This window comes from Panthera uncia, assembly GCF_023721935.1.
Source record: "Panthera uncia isolate 11264 chromosome A3 unlocalized genomic scaffold, Puncia_PCG_1.0 HiC_scaffold_12, whole genome shotgun sequence".
Classification (NCBI taxonomy): domain Eukaryota; kingdom Metazoa; phylum Chordata; class Mammalia; order Carnivora; family Felidae; genus Panthera; species Panthera uncia.
Window position 1 is genome coordinate 31,468,373 of NW_026057579.1, and position 16,353 is coordinate 31,484,725.

At 54.6% G+C, this 16,353-nt stretch overlaps 1 protein-coding gene across 1 annotated transcript in view; it reads right to left on the reverse strand.

Annotated features, from left to right (window-relative positions):
• Nucleotides 1-16,353, reverse strand: part of GREB1 (growth regulating estrogen receptor binding 1) — a 77,688-nt gene that overhangs the window by 33,431 nt on the left and 27,904 nt on the right. Inside the window, exons 9-17 of the mRNA XM_049652518.1 lie at nt 15,975-16,160; nt 13,396-13,746; nt 9,048-9,176; nt 8,201-8,320; nt 7,391-7,588; nt 6,434-6,614; nt 5,279-5,474; nt 4,208-4,344; nt 171-510 (exon numbers count right to left, since the gene is read on the reverse strand). Of these exons, the coding sequence (XP_049508475.1) occupies nt 171-510; nt 4,208-4,344; nt 5,279-5,474; nt 6,434-6,614; nt 7,391-7,588; nt 8,201-8,320; nt 9,048-9,176; nt 13,396-13,746; nt 15,975-16,160 (1,838 nt within the window). The remainder of the gene's footprint in view (nt 1-170; nt 511-4,207; nt 4,345-5,278; nt 5,475-6,433; nt 6,615-7,390; nt 7,589-8,200; nt 8,321-9,047; nt 9,177-13,395; nt 13,747-15,974; nt 16,161-16,353) is intronic.

Sequence of the window (16,353 nt, forward strand, 5' to 3'; positions counted from 1 at the left end):
CCCCCCCCCCCCCCCCCCCCCCCCCCCCCCCCCCCCCCGCCGCCCGGTCACCGCGCGCGCACGCGCGCGCGCGCACACACACACACACACACACACACACACACACACACACACCACCCCTACCCTGCCGGGCATCTTTCACCCCGCCCGTCCCCGACCACCGCGCCCACCTTGAGTTGCTTCACGAAGTGCTTCCCGACAGTGATGCCGGAGCTGGGGTTGCCCAGGATGATCTCAAAGTGCTCCTCCAGGGCCAGGCGTGCCCGCACGTGGGCCAGCCGCTCGTAGGCCACGGCCGCCAGCGGGGAGCAGGGCACCCGCAGCAGGACCATGAGCCCGTGGCCGCAGGGGCACTGCTTGGGGGAGTTGATGAGGTTCTGGGTGATCTCCAGCGTCTCCACCGACGTGTAGTTCTTCATCTGCGACAGGCCGCTCACGGCCATCATGGCGGCCGCGTAGTGCTGCACGAGAACAAAGGTCCTGATCACCGCGCTGTGCAGGCGGGGGAACCTGCAACAAACAAGAGAGGCGGAGCATGACCGCGCTGTCACGGGGCTCCAGGATGCCCGGGGCGCTCCGCGAGGACCACGACGACGACGACACGATGGCGGTGGCCTTCGCCCAGCCGCCACGTGGCCCAACACATCCACCGGCTCGGGGGCGGCGAGACCCCGGAATCGCAGACGCGTGGCATTTCCTTTCAGAGCCGCCTGCATCCAACCTGCAACACAAGCCTCCCTCAGAGGGCGCGTCAGACGCCGCTCCGCCATTGCCGGCGGGGAAACGGGAGCACAGGCTGGGGGCTGCTGTCGAAAAGATCGGGAAACGGGAAGACACAGCAAAAGGAACGATCTAAAATGAAACAGAGGGAAGCAAAAACCAAGGGCCGCAGCATCGGAAGGCTGAAACTTCAAGCACCTTAACGTACATGGCATTGGATCACTCTAAAAGGGAGGAGGAGGAGGAACGCAGAAAAAAAAAAATTAGAGGAAACAAGGACCGAATTGTTCTCGTACTTGCTGAAAACTCAAGTCAGGACAAGAAACGTGAAGAAAATTATACCATGGCGGATCTTAATTTGCTTAAAATCAGTAACAGATTAAAAGTCTGAACACTTCGGGGCCCCTGGGTGGCTCCGTCGGTTAAGCGTCCGACTTCGGCTCAGGTCATGATCTCACGATTCGTGAGTTCGAGCCCCGCGTCGGGCCCTGTGCTGACAGCTCGGAGCCTGGAGCCTGCTTCGGATCCTGTGTCTCCCTCTCTCTCTGCCCCTCCCACACTCACGCGCTCTCTCTCAAAAATAAATAAACATTAAAAAATTAAAATAAAAACAAGTTAATTAAAGTCTGAACACTTTAAATCTCTGCAGTTTACTCTATGTCACTTATTCCTCACTAAAGCTATTGTTTAAAAAAAGAAAAAAAAAGGAACCACCGTATGGGAGGCAAGAACTCGCCCAGCTCTAAACAGCACGTACAGGTGCAATGTGCTTGCCCCTAAACCTTTGTGGTTGGCTCTACAGGAAGGAAGCTCCCCAGAAAACATATCGGAATAAAAATGGGAGTTGTTAAACGTCTAAATCTCTTAAGTCCCAATAAGTTTGTGTCAGATTTGCGGTTTCCCAGACAGATTTTCCAGCCATATGCTGGGGTCTGTGTGCAACACATGGCGAATCGACAGTCTGGCCACGCACGTGGTGGGGAGAGGCAGTAACCAATGTGTTCTTACCTTTATCGCCTTCTGTCCCAGTTGCCTGTTTCAAGAGAGTTTTCCAGACACAGGATTCCCAGGAAGGGCAGCATGGTGTGGCGGAAAGAACATCAAACCTGGCTACAGTCCGGGCTGCCACAAACTGGATGTGTGACCTTGGGCAAATCGCTTCTCCTCTCCGGGCCCCAGTTCTCACAATTGTAAAATGGGGTGGTTGGGTGAAATGATTCCTAGGAGTCCCTAGGATTCTCCATAACTCAACACTCCAAAGCCTGATGTTCTCTTCTCACTCCGTGAAATGTGAATTTTAATCTCTGTGCAACACTTCCAGTTTAGCAGAGGGGCGGGAAAGGAAGAGGATGATGGTGACAGGGACAGTTGTGATGGTGGTGACAACGGCAGTGGCAGCTGACATGAGCACGTAATGTGTGCCAGGCACTGCTCTTAACGTTTTGTGTGTATTCGTCCACTGAACCCTCATGACATTCCCATGTGGTAGGTACTCTTATCCCCACAGAGGATTGAGACACTTTTCTAAAGTCTCAGCTCATAAGGGATAGACCCAGGACTCGAACCCAGGAAGTGTGACTTTGGAGCCTGAGCGCTCAGCGTACAACTGTTCCTGAGTCTGCACAGGCTCGTGTTTCCTAAAAACTCTCATGAGAAGCCACTAGAAAAGCAGATTTGTTCCCAGGTGAGGGTACGGAAGTTCAGACAGGTTCGGCGGGTTTGCTGAAGGTTAAAACTAATAAAGTATAGGGGCGCCTGGGTGGCTCAGTCGGTTAAGCGCCCGACTTTGGCTCAGGTCATGATCTCGTGGTTCGAGGGTTCGGGCCCCACGTTGGGCTCTGTGCTGACAGCTCGGAGCCTGCTTCAGATGCTGTCTCCCCCTCTCTCTGCCCCTCACCCGCTCATGATCTGTCTCTCCCTGTCTCTCAAAAATGAATAAACATCAAAAAAAATTTTTTAATAAAAAAAGACTAATAAAGTATAAAGCCAGAATGTATGGTTCCCTGGCCACTAGCCGTGAGACCTTGCTCCATACGTATGGTTAAGTGGTTCTACTGTTTTGGAGTCGATGGCAAGGATTTGGTCTGGCTTCACTCCAAAACCTCCCACGTGACCTAGAGCAGGTGACCCAACCTAAGTGTGTATCTTCCTCTGCCACATGGGGGTAACAGGATCCGTCTCACCGTGCCACCGTGAGGATTACACGAGGCAATACACGTAGAGTACTGGGCCCAAAGTTACCTACAGCTCGCTAAGCAGCCAGCAGGAGGAGGTGCATGAGCAGGGCAGAGAGGCAGAGGTGGGGCTCCCTCGCTCAGCAAGTTTATGGCTCTCGGCTGCCCGTGTGTGAGGTGGAGAAGCGGCCTGATTAAGACCATCAGCGTCACCGCGCCGAAAAGGATTTCGTTCCTCAAAGGGCATTCTGGGGAACGCCAGTCCCCCGATGTCCAGGAGATGCCACCTACTCTAGTTCCACTCTAGTCACAGCACGCGGGGCAACGGAAGGCTCGGGGACTCTCGTGGAAAAGCAAACCTTAGACGTAAGGGTGCTCCGACACGGTTGACTGTGGAACCCCTTTCGGCAGAAACAGCCGTCAGCATCCAGCCAAAGCAGGACAGCTCAGAAGACAGCTTGGAACCCAACTTGAGAAGCACACGCCTGGTTTAACGCCCTCGTTGGCAAGTGAGGACGAGGTGCCGTGAAGGCAGGTGCCAGGGCCCAGCTCAACACCAATAGTTAGCGGCAGAGATCATTTTGTTTTGCACTAGCCAGTCTGTAAAACTTGGCCGGGCTTCCCGACGTACAAACTGCGTGGATGGCGGCAATCGCTTAACCTCCGGGGGCCTCGGTTTCCTCGTCTCGGAAATGGCAGCATTAAAATCCACCTCCGAGGTCTGCTGTGACACGGGCTAAAAGGGCCGGCTGTAGACTCGGGCTGATTCTGGAGGTTCACAAAACCGGCTGCAGCCCTTGCCCGACGTGTGGCCCAAGGAAGTCACGGGGGCCCCTCTGAGCCTCTGTTTACTTGCAAAAGGGAGATAATCATAGCGACGGCGAGAGAAGTGGCGAGGACTGAATAAGACAGTGAAACTAAGGAGCAGCGCCTAGCACACAACCAGCACTCAACAGATGATACACAAAGGACGTGAGAGATGAAGCCCCCTGGGACTGTCGCCGTCACTCCCCTTAAAACCTTTGGGTGTCTTACCTCCCACTTCCTTGGTTTCCCTGAGTCTCAAACACCCCATTCCACATTCCAACGTGTTTCTGCCCATTCTCATTTCTAAAACGTTCTAGAACAATGGCACAACAGATATCACTGGCCCAACGTGCAGGGCAAGAAATAAGCCAGGGTCCCTTTCATGGAGGGACTGTCACCCAGGAAAGGAGGAAGGCGGCTCCCTCCCTGGAATTCTCTGGCTGCACATGCTTCCACTGGCACGGGACTCCTGAGCATTTGTAGCAACTTCCAACAGAGACGTGTACCTTTTTCCTAATGCCGTGACCATGGCCTCAAAGGAGCTGTCATATCTGAGCAAAGGGAGGCTGTGTCCCGAAAGGGTGGACTCAATGAACTCTGACAGCCCGAAGTACTTCTTGTTCTCAGGATATAAGTCCACCCCCTAAAACAGAGAGGAACATCGGTCACTCAGACACTGCATTTGTGGGGACTCACAGATTCACACGCCGCAGATGACCAGGACCAGCCTCTTGATCTAAATGGTGCTGACTCTGTTGTCCTTTGCACGATGCTTTACACGTTACTTCTCTCCGCAGACCCAGAGCACAGAGCGTTCTCTACTGAAAGGAGGGTGCGTCCCTATCCGTCAACACTTTTCCATTCATTTGACCCCAGTGCCTTTGCCAAGAAGAAAACCAGCCTCGTTCTTTAAACCCACAACTTTGTTAAGACTTTCTTTCCAACCGTTTTAAGCTAGTTTTAGGGAAAGGCAAATCAACCATCTGACATTCAGCTGCTATTGAAATCAGCAGGAAAAAAAAAATGCACCCCCCTAATCAATTTCACTCCCACTGACTTAACATTCCTCCCAAACTATCATCAGAGCCTCTCAAAAGTCAGAGCATAGCAGATAAAACGGCAAAGACACGACCTTTGCCCTCAAACAGCACCACGGTTGAGCGTGGGGGCCACAGAGCCAGGCGGACTGGGTCATTTCCTGGCTCTGCCACGATCTGGCTGCACAGTCTTTGGACGAGTGGCTCAGTCTTCTTCTCTCCATTTGTAAATTCTCTCCATTTGCAAATCAGAAATCGTCCAAGCCCCTGCCTCGTGTAGGAGTTCATATGACAAAGCCCTCAGAACAGTGCCTCCCTACGCACATTAAGACGGGGAATCTAACTAATGTATGTTGGGAGAGTTTCTAAAGACCAGGAAGGGGTTAAAATCTAACTCTGGGTCAACTCAAAGACCCAAGAAACGGGGACCCACTTGGCCCCCAAACGACGCTAGTCAATCAGGAGTCTTACTAAACAGAATTTCTCCCACCTCGGCTGGTGTCATTGTGACCCCAGGCCCCACAGCCCGGCGGCACTCACGTTGCTGTAGGAGGCGGGCCAGTGGATCTCATTGTAAGGGCTGATGAGGGTGTGCTGTGTCTGCAGAGCGTAAGGGAAGGAAGTCACGTGAAGCGTCACGATGTTGGGGGCCTCCTTCACCTCTCTGCAGTTCAGCAACCGGTCCACCAATCCCACAGCCGGGTCACTTTGGGAATAGAGATTATGAACAGCGCTACTGAGGAAGGAAAGGAGGGGGAAAGCAACAGTGAGTGGAACGAAGGCACTCTGTAATTTTACAAGGATCAAGCAGTTGAATACGTGTGTAACTAGTCCCACCCCCCAAATCTGCAAGTGATCAAAGCTTCTGGCTCTGTGCACCTGTCAGGGATGCCCTGACACTCATCGCTTATTAAAAACCTAGCTGGGGGAACAGTATTCATGGAGGACTGCTTTGCAGGCTACACAATCCTCCTACTCCTCGAGAGCAGTGACTCTCACCCAGGAGTGCTCCTTTGTGGCCCCATCCCATTGCGTACTTGTCTCCTGAAATTTTCCCCCGAGACTCCTACTGACCTGAAGCGATCCTGAGAGGATATAAAATGGCACACTCCGTATTACATTTAAGTAACAGGACCAGGAAGGGGAAGCATTTTGGCCAAGGAGCCAAGGAGGGCAGCACAGCTCAGCTGTTCCCTGTGGGCCACGGCCTCAGCCTTCCCTTCCAGCCATCCAGCAAAACAGAGAAAACAAAGTGATTAGCCCTTTTGGTGGCAGGGAGCTACTCGGAGAAACCTACGTCCAAATGGATGTTCACAATACAGCTCTTTCTACAATTCCGGATGTACAAATGCAGGGACCCGATGCTGCATGCCCTTCGTATGGGTGATCTTTGAGTTTCTGGCCAGCCCTAAGCTTCTGACTCTGTGCTAAATCAGAGCCCCCCTCTGCGATCTGACCCAGGATCTCCCTTCCCTCCCCACCCAGTCAGTGACAATGTCTAAATGCACGGCCCTCGGGCCAGTCTAGATGCCCTCCAGCTCTAACGTTCTGGAACGCATCCATGGCATCGGCTTACAAACGCCAAAACCCCCAACGTCACTCATCTTTTCAAGGCTTGTACCCACAGCTCCAAGTGTCCCCCACATATTAGCATAATAAAATGTCAACCCCGCCATACGCCAAAGCCATGCTCACCTCACGAGGTCCCAGTGGGCGTGGTCGTGGATCAGGACAAAGAGCGTATGCGGATTCTGAAAGGAGTTTTGCAGAAAGGACTTAAATTTTGTCTGCGCTTCAGCATCAAGCTTCAAAACATACTGTTCAACCCTCTGCTTGGTCATGTGCTCCTTTTCCAAGCCGAGCTCCGACAAAACCCCTGTAACGTGGCAAAAAACACATCACAAGTAAAACGGGACAAGAAAAACCCTTGTCACAAGCTTCTCGTTCATTCGGCGGGCGCCTGCCGGGCACCTCCTATCTGGCCGGCGCTCCGGTAGGCCCTGAGGCTACAGGGATGGGCGAGACACGGGAGAGTCGGGGCAGCGGACCCCAGGCAGACCACCGTCACACATGTCTGCAGGAGCTGGGCACAGAGGCGGGCCTGTTTCATAGCGTGGTGTGTGCACACAGCAGCCCGCCCAGGGGCCACAGCCAAGCTGGCTTCATGATGCAGGTGATCCCGGGCACGGCGTGACTAAAGGGAAGGGTAAGGTCCCCCCCGTCCCCCGCCACCCACCCCAACAAAATCATCTCCCAGCCTGAATGCCACTGAGCTGCAGGTTATATAACATAAAGCTGGGACATTTAAGACATTGACTCTTCATGTATTTCGTATTTCATCCCCTTGTAAACACAGGGAGAATACATTAAGTTGAAGCAGGATATCGACACACAGGTCATTGACCTGAGCAGGACAGAGTGGAAACTCAAGTCATGGTTCTGGCTTTAATGGATTTTAAAATCTTGGGCAATTTGCCATCTCTGAGCGTCTGTTTCATGATCTACGAAATGGGGGTAATAATACTTGCCCTATCTACTTGGGAGGCAAAGACTGGTATTTCAAATCCAAATCTGAATTTAAGGGGATAAAAGCTTCTCCATGTAGCCGTCACAACGTGTCCCCTGAATGTCCCCCCCACCCCCCGCCGGTACCTGAATGCCAGACGTGGAACAGGGTTTGCTGATAGGTCACTTCTGAGGGTGGAATACAAATCAGAAAGTCCACCTTCTCGAAGGATCCTAAGTCCAAATTCTGGGTGCTGGAATCCGCAATTGAACACACATGGGAGAGGAGCTTCTGAGCCACGGCCAGCTGGAAAGGCCGGATGTGGTGGGGCTCCAGACTGTAACCTGGAACCAGAGCCCCCATAAAGGCGAGGTACACTCAAGAGCAGAGAGCTAGGGAGTCACGCAGGGGGCCCCTGTCTAGTGCACAAAGTGACCAAAGGGGGAAACACACCAACATTTATCCAGTGCCTGCTCTGGGCTATGTACCATTTCACACTGTCTGTAATTTAATAATAAAAGGATGAACAGCACTCAGGGAGCGCAGAGGCAGTGACCTACTGTACCCGAAGGGGACAAAGACAGCATCTCAGGGAACGTGACACCGAGACTGGACTTTGGAAGAGGCTGCAAGTTCTCTGGAAGGGAAGGAAACTATCACAGCTCTTCAGGAACTTGGGAGGAATAAACTATTTCAACAATGCACTGATAAGCTGGAAAGCAACACAGAGCAATGCACTATCTCAGGAAAAGTGTGCGTTTCAGGGTAAGAGGAGACTATTGGCATTAAAGACTACAATTAAAATTATATATTAGTCCAGTTTGATGCTAAGAAGATGCCCTGCCTCCCGGATGCGTCTCTAACTCTCTAACATTGCTTCCTCACAGCCCCTGGCGTCCCCTGGCCGCTGGCTCACTAGCCCGGACCCTGGCCGCTGGCTTCCTGGCGTCACTCACTTGTGCATGCCGGTGCATCCAGGGATGCTGATTTGGTGACAGAGGAGGCAGTAAGTGACGACGAAATATGGCCTTGATTTTCCTGATGAAATTTGTCCAGCAAAATGTCAATGTCCCCCTCTGCCCAAAACAGAGAGAAAAATAGAAATGGGTTTTCCATCCCGGTGAAATTCGGCAAATATCCATGCAACGTCTACTAGGTATGAGGCGCTGTCCCGGGCCTGGGGTAATGGAAATAAAGAAGCCAGGGCCCATCCAGTCCCGGAGCCCATGGCTTGTAAGGCAGGCAAACAGTCAGAGAAAATGGCACGGTGATGTGGTAGGTGCCAGGACAGAAGGAAGAGCCAGATGCTAAAGGACAGGAGGAAGGGGTCTGAGCCTATCCTAGAGGAGGGGGAGGCCAGGGACAGTTTATGGGAGGAAATGGGGTGAGGAGCCAGGCAGAGAGGGGTGAAGGGCACAGAACTCACAGCATAGAACACATGGACTGAGGCACTGCTCCAGCAAGAAGCCGCAAGCAATCCGGAGGGGGAGCTGGGGAGCAGCCGTGCACGGGGCCAGGGAATACAGAGGAGGCACAAGACCCTCGTGTGCCCCCAAAACCAGAAACCACAAAGCCCCCCCACCTAGGAGAGCCCACAGTCAGCACACGAAGATGGCCGGCCAGAAACCACCACAGAAAGGGTTGTAAATGCTAATACGGACAACGGAGGGTACGGCCTGAACATCCAAATCCAGGCCAGCCTCGGCAGGTCCCAGGGAACACCCTCCGAGAGGACTTCACCTCTGAGTCTTTGTTTCCACCCTTCCCGCTCGTGAATTTACACCGGTCTCCCCACGGGCTTACCTGGACAGAGGGTGCTGAAAAACGCCCCCAACAAGTCCACTTTCCCGGTAACCAGCTCGTAATTGACTTCTTTCTGGTACTCCGCTGGGGTGAGGAGGCTCTCAGAAAGAATTCGGGCTTGGTATTTTCCTGGAAAACAAACAACTCTCACTGGGCCCCTCCACTTAGAATTAGCACGTGAGCCCAGGGACAACAGTCTGTCTCCTCTCTCTCCCGCAAGCCTGTCACCATGCCTGGTCAAGAGCAGGTGTTCATGTTGGTTAAACGAATAAATGGCGTAAAGCATCTTGGCCCAGGTTAACAGGATAACAAGAGGGGAAACCCAGAACACTGGCCTCGGACCCTCTCTTCCCGCTTAGTAGCCGTGTAACCTGAGATACTTAACCGTTCTGGCCCCGTTTCGCCTCCTGAAACACAGGAATGACAGCACTTCAGGACTGTCCTGAGGACTGTAAACCAGGCACTGTTTATAAAAATGCTTAGTCCATCCCTGAGGCACAACAGGCCACCAGGTTTATTTCTGAGAGTGCTACTCAAATCACATAAGTAATTTATTAAAAAACAAAAACAAAAACAGAGAATGGGTTTAGGATCAAGAACGCTTACAGATAACTGGGGCAGTGCATAGCAACAATATACACTTTTTAAGTAAATAAAAAGATAAAAAAATTTATTTAAGTAAATAAATTTATTTAAGTAAATAAAAAGATAAAAAAAAATTCAGGCTTAAAACAAGTAATACCTGTGGGGTCATTTTTTTTAAACAGTTTAAAAAATAGGAGTATAGTGATTGGCCAAAAATTATTCTGAAATTGACAAACTGACCCACGAAGATCTATGAATACCATACAACAGTGTTAAGAGGGATGTTTTATTTATTTTTATTTTTTTGAATGTTTATGAATTTTTGAGAGACAGAGAGGAAGAGCGCAAGTGGGGGGGAGGGGCAGAGAGACAGGGGACACAGAATCTGAAGCGGGCTCCAGGCTCCGAGCGGTCAGCACAGAGTCCGACGCGGGGCTCGAACCCACAAATCATGAGATCACGACCTGAGCTGAAGTCGGACGTTTAACCAACTGAGCCACTCAGGCGCCCCGAGAGTGATGTTTTAAATCCTAATAGTCCCATTTAAGTTGAGAAATCTGTTTGTATTCATGAGTTGTTCTTTTTTTTTTTTTCAAAGAGAAATTTGAAGCCAGAAGGATTCTTTTATTTTTAGTGTTTATTTATTTTGAGAGAGAGCGAGTGCAAGCCAGGCAGGAACAGAGAGAGAAGGACAGAGAGAATCTCAAGCAGGCTCCACACTGTCAGCACAGAGCCCAATGTGGGGCTCAAACTCATGAAGAGTGGGATCATGACCTGGGCCCAGACCAAGAGTCAGTCGCTTAACCGACTGAGACACCCAGGCGCCCCTGTATTCATGACACTTCAATCAAGAAAATGCTAGACTGAGGAATTCCGTGTTCTTTTTAACTAACAGGAAGAAGCTGGGAAATAATTAGCCATTGCTATTGCTCTGGGAGAGGAACTAATGAGGTCAATGAATTAATGAGGTCACTGCATTAATGTGCACAGAGATCAGCCTGGCACATAAAAGTTGCTTGACACACCCGATCTCGTCCAGGGAGCTGTCCCCTGCTTCCACTCATTCACCTGCAACCAGGGGCGTGCCCTGGGCGTGGTCACCACTGACAACTCCGCCCCTCTGCCTCCTGCAAGGAGGGGCTTGCCCTGGGCGTGGTCACCACTGACAACTCCGCCCCTCTGCCTCCTGCAACCAGGGGCGTGCCCTGGGCGTGGTCACCACTGACAACTCCGCCCCTCTGCCTCCTGCAACCAGGGGCGTGCCCTGGGCGTGGTCACCACTGATAACCCCGCCCCTCTGCACGCTCCACTCCCTGCAGCCTGCTCCCCAGCCACCTCTGACACTCCAAAAACTCCCCCACTCTTCAAATCCATGGAGCCTCCCAGACGTGCTCCTGCTGTCTCTTCTTGTCCCCCTCCCTTGAGGGAGAGCCCACGTCCAGCAATACTCAGTCCCAAAGTCCCTCCCCACAGCCCTGCTCCACCCTATGCATCAAACCCCCTTCCTGCTCCGAGTCTTTACGGAGCTGCCAAACATGGCTGGAGAAAACACCACGGTCATGCCCACTCGACTCCTGTAAACCCACTGTGCGCAGCGGCCCGGTCCTGTCTCACAGGACACAGCGACCACCTGTGACGCATCCCAGGGCCCCTCCACCTGTCCACCTGTGACCCATCCTTCCCACTGCCAAACATACACTTACACCGCGCGACTCAGAACCACCACAAAAACCTGATCCCGTTCCGCCTCCAATTATTATCTCTTTTCTCTATTCCTTGTAAGGCAAAATTTCTCAAAACGGTTGTCTCCCGTTGCTTCTTTGCTCATCATCTCTTGAGCCCAATCCAATGGCGCCCTCATCCACCAGCACCGCTGTGTCCGCGTCACTGATGGCCATGCGGCGGACAGAGGGAGGAGCCCGTTCGGACTCAAACAGGAGCATCTGGCCCAGTCGCTCTCTCTCCCTTCTTGAAGCACGCCTCCCCCACCCCCACCCCCGCCCCACTCCCACCCCTCGGCCTCCGGGACATTCTCTCCTTCCACTCTCAGGTCTGCTTCTCCACTTCCTCCCCTCACAGGACCGGACCTCAGACAGCCCCTGCTCTGCACTCACCAGATGGGTCCTGGCATCACCTCTGGGCTCTCAGGCCCCCAACGTGCCGACTACCCCTCAATCTCTGTCCTGAGCTTTGGACTTTCTACCCAGCTGCCCACCCACGCGGCCACCGCGACATCTGAAGCATGGGCCGGGCTGGTGCGGGAGAACTTGAGATTCCAGCACGACCTCCCTGCCACCCCTTCCCTCCACGAGGACAATTTCAATTTTTCTTTATTTTATTTATTTTGAGAGAGAACACAAGCAGGGGAGGGGCAGAGAAAGAGGGACAGAGAGAAGCCCAAGCAGGCTCCGTGCTGCCAGCGCAGAGCCCGACTAAGGGGCTCCATCCCACAGACCCTGGGATCATGACCCGAGCCAAAACCAAGGGCCGGACGGACACTTAACCGACTGAGCCACCCAGGTGCCCCTAAATTAAATGTTTTCAAAAAACAGAAACGCTTCTGCAGTTCCTGCCATCTCAGTGGATGGTGTCTGCATCAGCTACACGGCCAAAGCCCTCAGGGTATTCCCACACAGTCCACATGGCCCCCCCCCCCCCCCCCCCCCCACTGCAAACCCCACAGGTACCCACCCCACAGACACCCAGAATCAGGCCGCTCCTCTGCGCCTCCCCCAGCCCAGCCCCGGCCGCCTGCACCGGGCACTGGATGAATCCAGCCCCTCCCCAGGGACCCAAATAGGGGTCCCAAATAGGGGGCTCTCCACACCCAAATAGGTCATTGATTCTTCTAAAACAAAAGCCAGGTCACAGCCTTTCTCTGGTCAAAATCGTGCAACGGTTTCTCAATGCACACAGGGAACAATCCAAAGCTCTGATAAGGCCGTCAGGGCCCCCACACAACGCCCTAGTCCCGTCCTCTGCCCTGGCCTCCTGCTTACTGGCAACATGCCAGGCACGGCCTGTGGCCACGTGGTCCTGGGGGGGCCCCCCCGCAGCTGTCCCCAGAGGCAACATCGCCCGCTGCCTCATTTCTCTCAGGCCCTTGCTCTTAACATCCCCTCTTTAGATAGGTTCTCCTGACCCCTCTTAATAACCAGCTCCCCAAATGGGATCCTCCGACCCCGGGCCCCTCCACCTGTCCACCTGTCACTTTCTGCACTGGCTTTGGTATCTGCCTCCCACACCAGAACGTGCGCTCCAGGCGAGCAGGGACCTCGTTACCTTCCTTCCTGTATCTCCGGTCCCTACAACCGTGGCTGCACACAGTAGGACTTCAATAAATGTTTTTATACTGTATTAGTTCACTGACGCATGAGTCCACATAGACAATGAGATCGCTGGGGTTTTTGTTCTCCATTAGCTAGCTGAAGGAAGTGAGGGCCAGAGTCATTAAGGGACCAGTCACATCATCAGGTGCATGGACCCAGGCCCTCCACCCGGTCTAACTCCAGAGTTGCCCAGCCTCTCTAGGGTTTGGCAAGGCGGAATGCTCACCCTCCTCTCGGAGGAGGAAAGAATTTTAACTCAGCACGCCAGCCGGGGCACGAGCGGCGCACACCGAGGGGGCTGCTGAGCACTAACCGACCGCTGCTACGGACCCTGGGCCACGAGAGACAAACGGCGCGGATCTGCAAAGGAAGGGAGCCGGGAAACAGACGCAGCTGCTTTTCCCGCTGCCCCCAATCTCAGGCGCAGGGCTCACCCGTGACGGCGACGCAGGAGTCGATGGCGGGGCTGCGGCACGCGCGGACGATCACCACGTAGTTGGTCTTGGCGAGCTTGCCCTCGATGAGCAGCCGGAACATCTCGGAGAGGCCCTCGGCCAGGGAGTAGGTGCACTCGATGATGTGCACGCTGTCGTTGCAGGAGCTGGCGGCCAGGCCGGCGAGCCAGGGCAGCTGGGCCGAGGTGACGGGGGCCACGGCGCTGGGCGCGGGCGGGCAGGGCTGCGGCTGCGCCTGCTGGTACTGCCGGATCTCGGTCAGGTGCGATTCGCGCCACGAGCGCAGGAAGATCTGCTCCAGGTCCTCCATCAGGGGCACCTGGTCCGCTGCTGGCAACGACAAGACGGCAGGAGAGGCTTGGGCGCCGGCCCCCGCGTCCCCACCGCGAACACAGGGGGCGGTCCTGGGGAGCCGCGCGCAAGCAAACGCGAAAGTAACACATTCCGCGTCATCAATGCCAGATCGTCTCAGGGACCGCGGGGAGGTACAGGGAGGGCAGCCGCGCGGCCAGAAGCTCCCCAGCCTAGCGCGGCCACAGCTCTTTCTGCCTGTTCCTCAGTCTGGGTTTCACGCGCGGGTGTTAAATAGCAGCAAGGACTGCGAGCCTACGACTCCGGGGGTCCTCCTCTTTCCCTACCTTCTCGCCGTAACCACGCACACCACGCTGTCTGCGGTCTGCGCCCAGCACGGTCACTGGCCACGCAAAGTCCCCTCCTACGAGGCTCTACCGTTTACTCAGCGGTGTCTCCACTGTCGATCCTTTCTTTGCTGCCACGTAGCCACCTCTGCACAATACACGTCTTTATGCATAGAACCTAGCTTCCCGGAGTCTCGAAACTGGGCTTCCGGGGCCAACCGGTACACATCGTCAGACTGTGTCCAGTGGGCCTACGTGCGTCTACCTACCGGTGACTTTAATGTCACGTGTGACACTGGTTTTACTGCACCCTTAGCCCCACTGGATACCCACGCTTGCGTCATCAATTCGAGACATACGTTACTTGATTTGTGGGTCTGACGCCTAGGAGACTGAATACCGTCAGCCTTTCTTTCCTAGACGTTTTCTGGCGTATTTGTTCAAATCTTATATCTGGGGGAGTCGGAGGAAGCGGCACCACGCTTGGACTCGGAAGGCGTGCTCCCTTCCGGTTCCACCCGGCGCCAGCACGGATCCAGAGCTATCTTATGATACGGGTTCCTGATCTGAAACACGGGATCACAATACACACGCACGAGGCGACGCCAAGATTTGATCAGATTAGCCGTTAGGCCTCCCATCTTTGAAATCTTTCCCCTTGGGGCGCCTGGGTGGCTCAGTCGGTTAAGCGTCTGACTTCAGCTCAGGTCACGATCTCGCGGTCCGTGAGTTCGAGCCCCGCGTCGGGCTCTGGGCTGATGGCTCAGAGCCTGAAGCCTGCTTCCGATTCTGTGTCTCCCTCTCTCTCTGACCCTCCCCCGTTCATGCTCTGTCTCTCTCTGTCTCAAAAACAAATAAACTTAAAAACAAAAAAATTAAAAAAAAAAAAAAAAGAAAAGAAATCTTTCCCCTTGAGCCCACGCCCCCTTCCGGAATCACCATCGCCAAACCGAGCTCTTGGGAGAGCTGTCTACGCTCCCTGCGCTTGCCTCCTGTCTCCAATCCACCGCAGCACGGCTTCTGTCCCCCACACTCCTTGGACGCACCCATCGCCGAGGGTGCCTGTCACTCCCATGTGCCCAAACCCAATGGCCAATCATCAGCCTTCACTCTGCTCTTGGCCTCACTGACTCAGGTGACTGGTCCCTCTCCTGAAATGCTTTCACGGGATGCTGCGTCCGTGTTTACCTGTTCCTTCAACACAGTCGCGGGCCAACTACAGCGCAGGTGCTGTTGGACACGCAGATGTGAACTAAATCAACGTTCCTGATGTCACGGACCCTACATCCTAACCGCGGAGATGCACGGAAAGCGAGCAAATGCTGGTGCTCTAAAGGCAAGATACGGAGGAGAGAGACTCCCAGGGGCCTGCGGAGGGGGCACGGTCTTAGATATGGTGATAAGGTTCTCCCTGAGGTGACACAGGAACCAAAACTCGGAGGACAGGTCCTGGGCAGGGGCGTTTCTCGGGGAAGCAACAGCAAGCACAGAGTAGACGGGTCTGCCGCGGGGCATGGCGGAGCTGGAGTGGAAGCGGAGGTGGGAGGAGGCCTGGTCACTTGGGCCCTGGAGCCGGTATGGGTTGAGTGTGTGATAGGAGACCCCGGGGGGCCCCAGGAGAGAACAGATACGATGAGATTCACGATCATTAACAGCTGTGCAGAATGGGGGGCAGAGCCCCACCCTGGCAAGGGAGGGGTGTGGCGGAGGAGGGTGGGGGACGCCGCATCTGGGACGAAGCAGGGCTTTCCGGTGGATGGGATGTGGGTGGTGAGAAAGGACGGTCCCCGGCACTTCCTGTCCGCCAGCCAGCGTGGCTTCTCAAGGGCTCCAAGTGACGGGCAGGGATCCGGACTGACGGGCCGCCTCGGGCCGCGGCCGCTGCACCAATGGGCCCCACGTGGCGGGAGGGAGGCTCACCCAGCTGGACGAGATAGTAGACGGTCAGTAGCAGCTGCACCTCCTCAGAGATGGGCTGTATCGCCGAGGCCCCGTAGTGCTCATACGCCCGGGAGATGGACTGAGAGTTCTGGTAGCACGTGTACAGGAGGGGGCTCACGACGACGTCACTCAGGTTCCCGCAGAGGTAAGGGAAGTTCCCGTGGCCTGCGGAAGAAGCAACCACGTCCGCTTGGCGACTGGCGTGGGGCACACGTGGCCCCCACAAGTGCGCACGTCGGAGGCAAGGGAGCCGAAGCGGGCAGGCGAGAGGCCCCTGGGCTGACTCACGCGTCCCTCTTCGGGGAGAGGGAGGAGGGAGGAGGGAGGAGGGAGGAGGGAGGAGGGAGGAGGGAGGAGG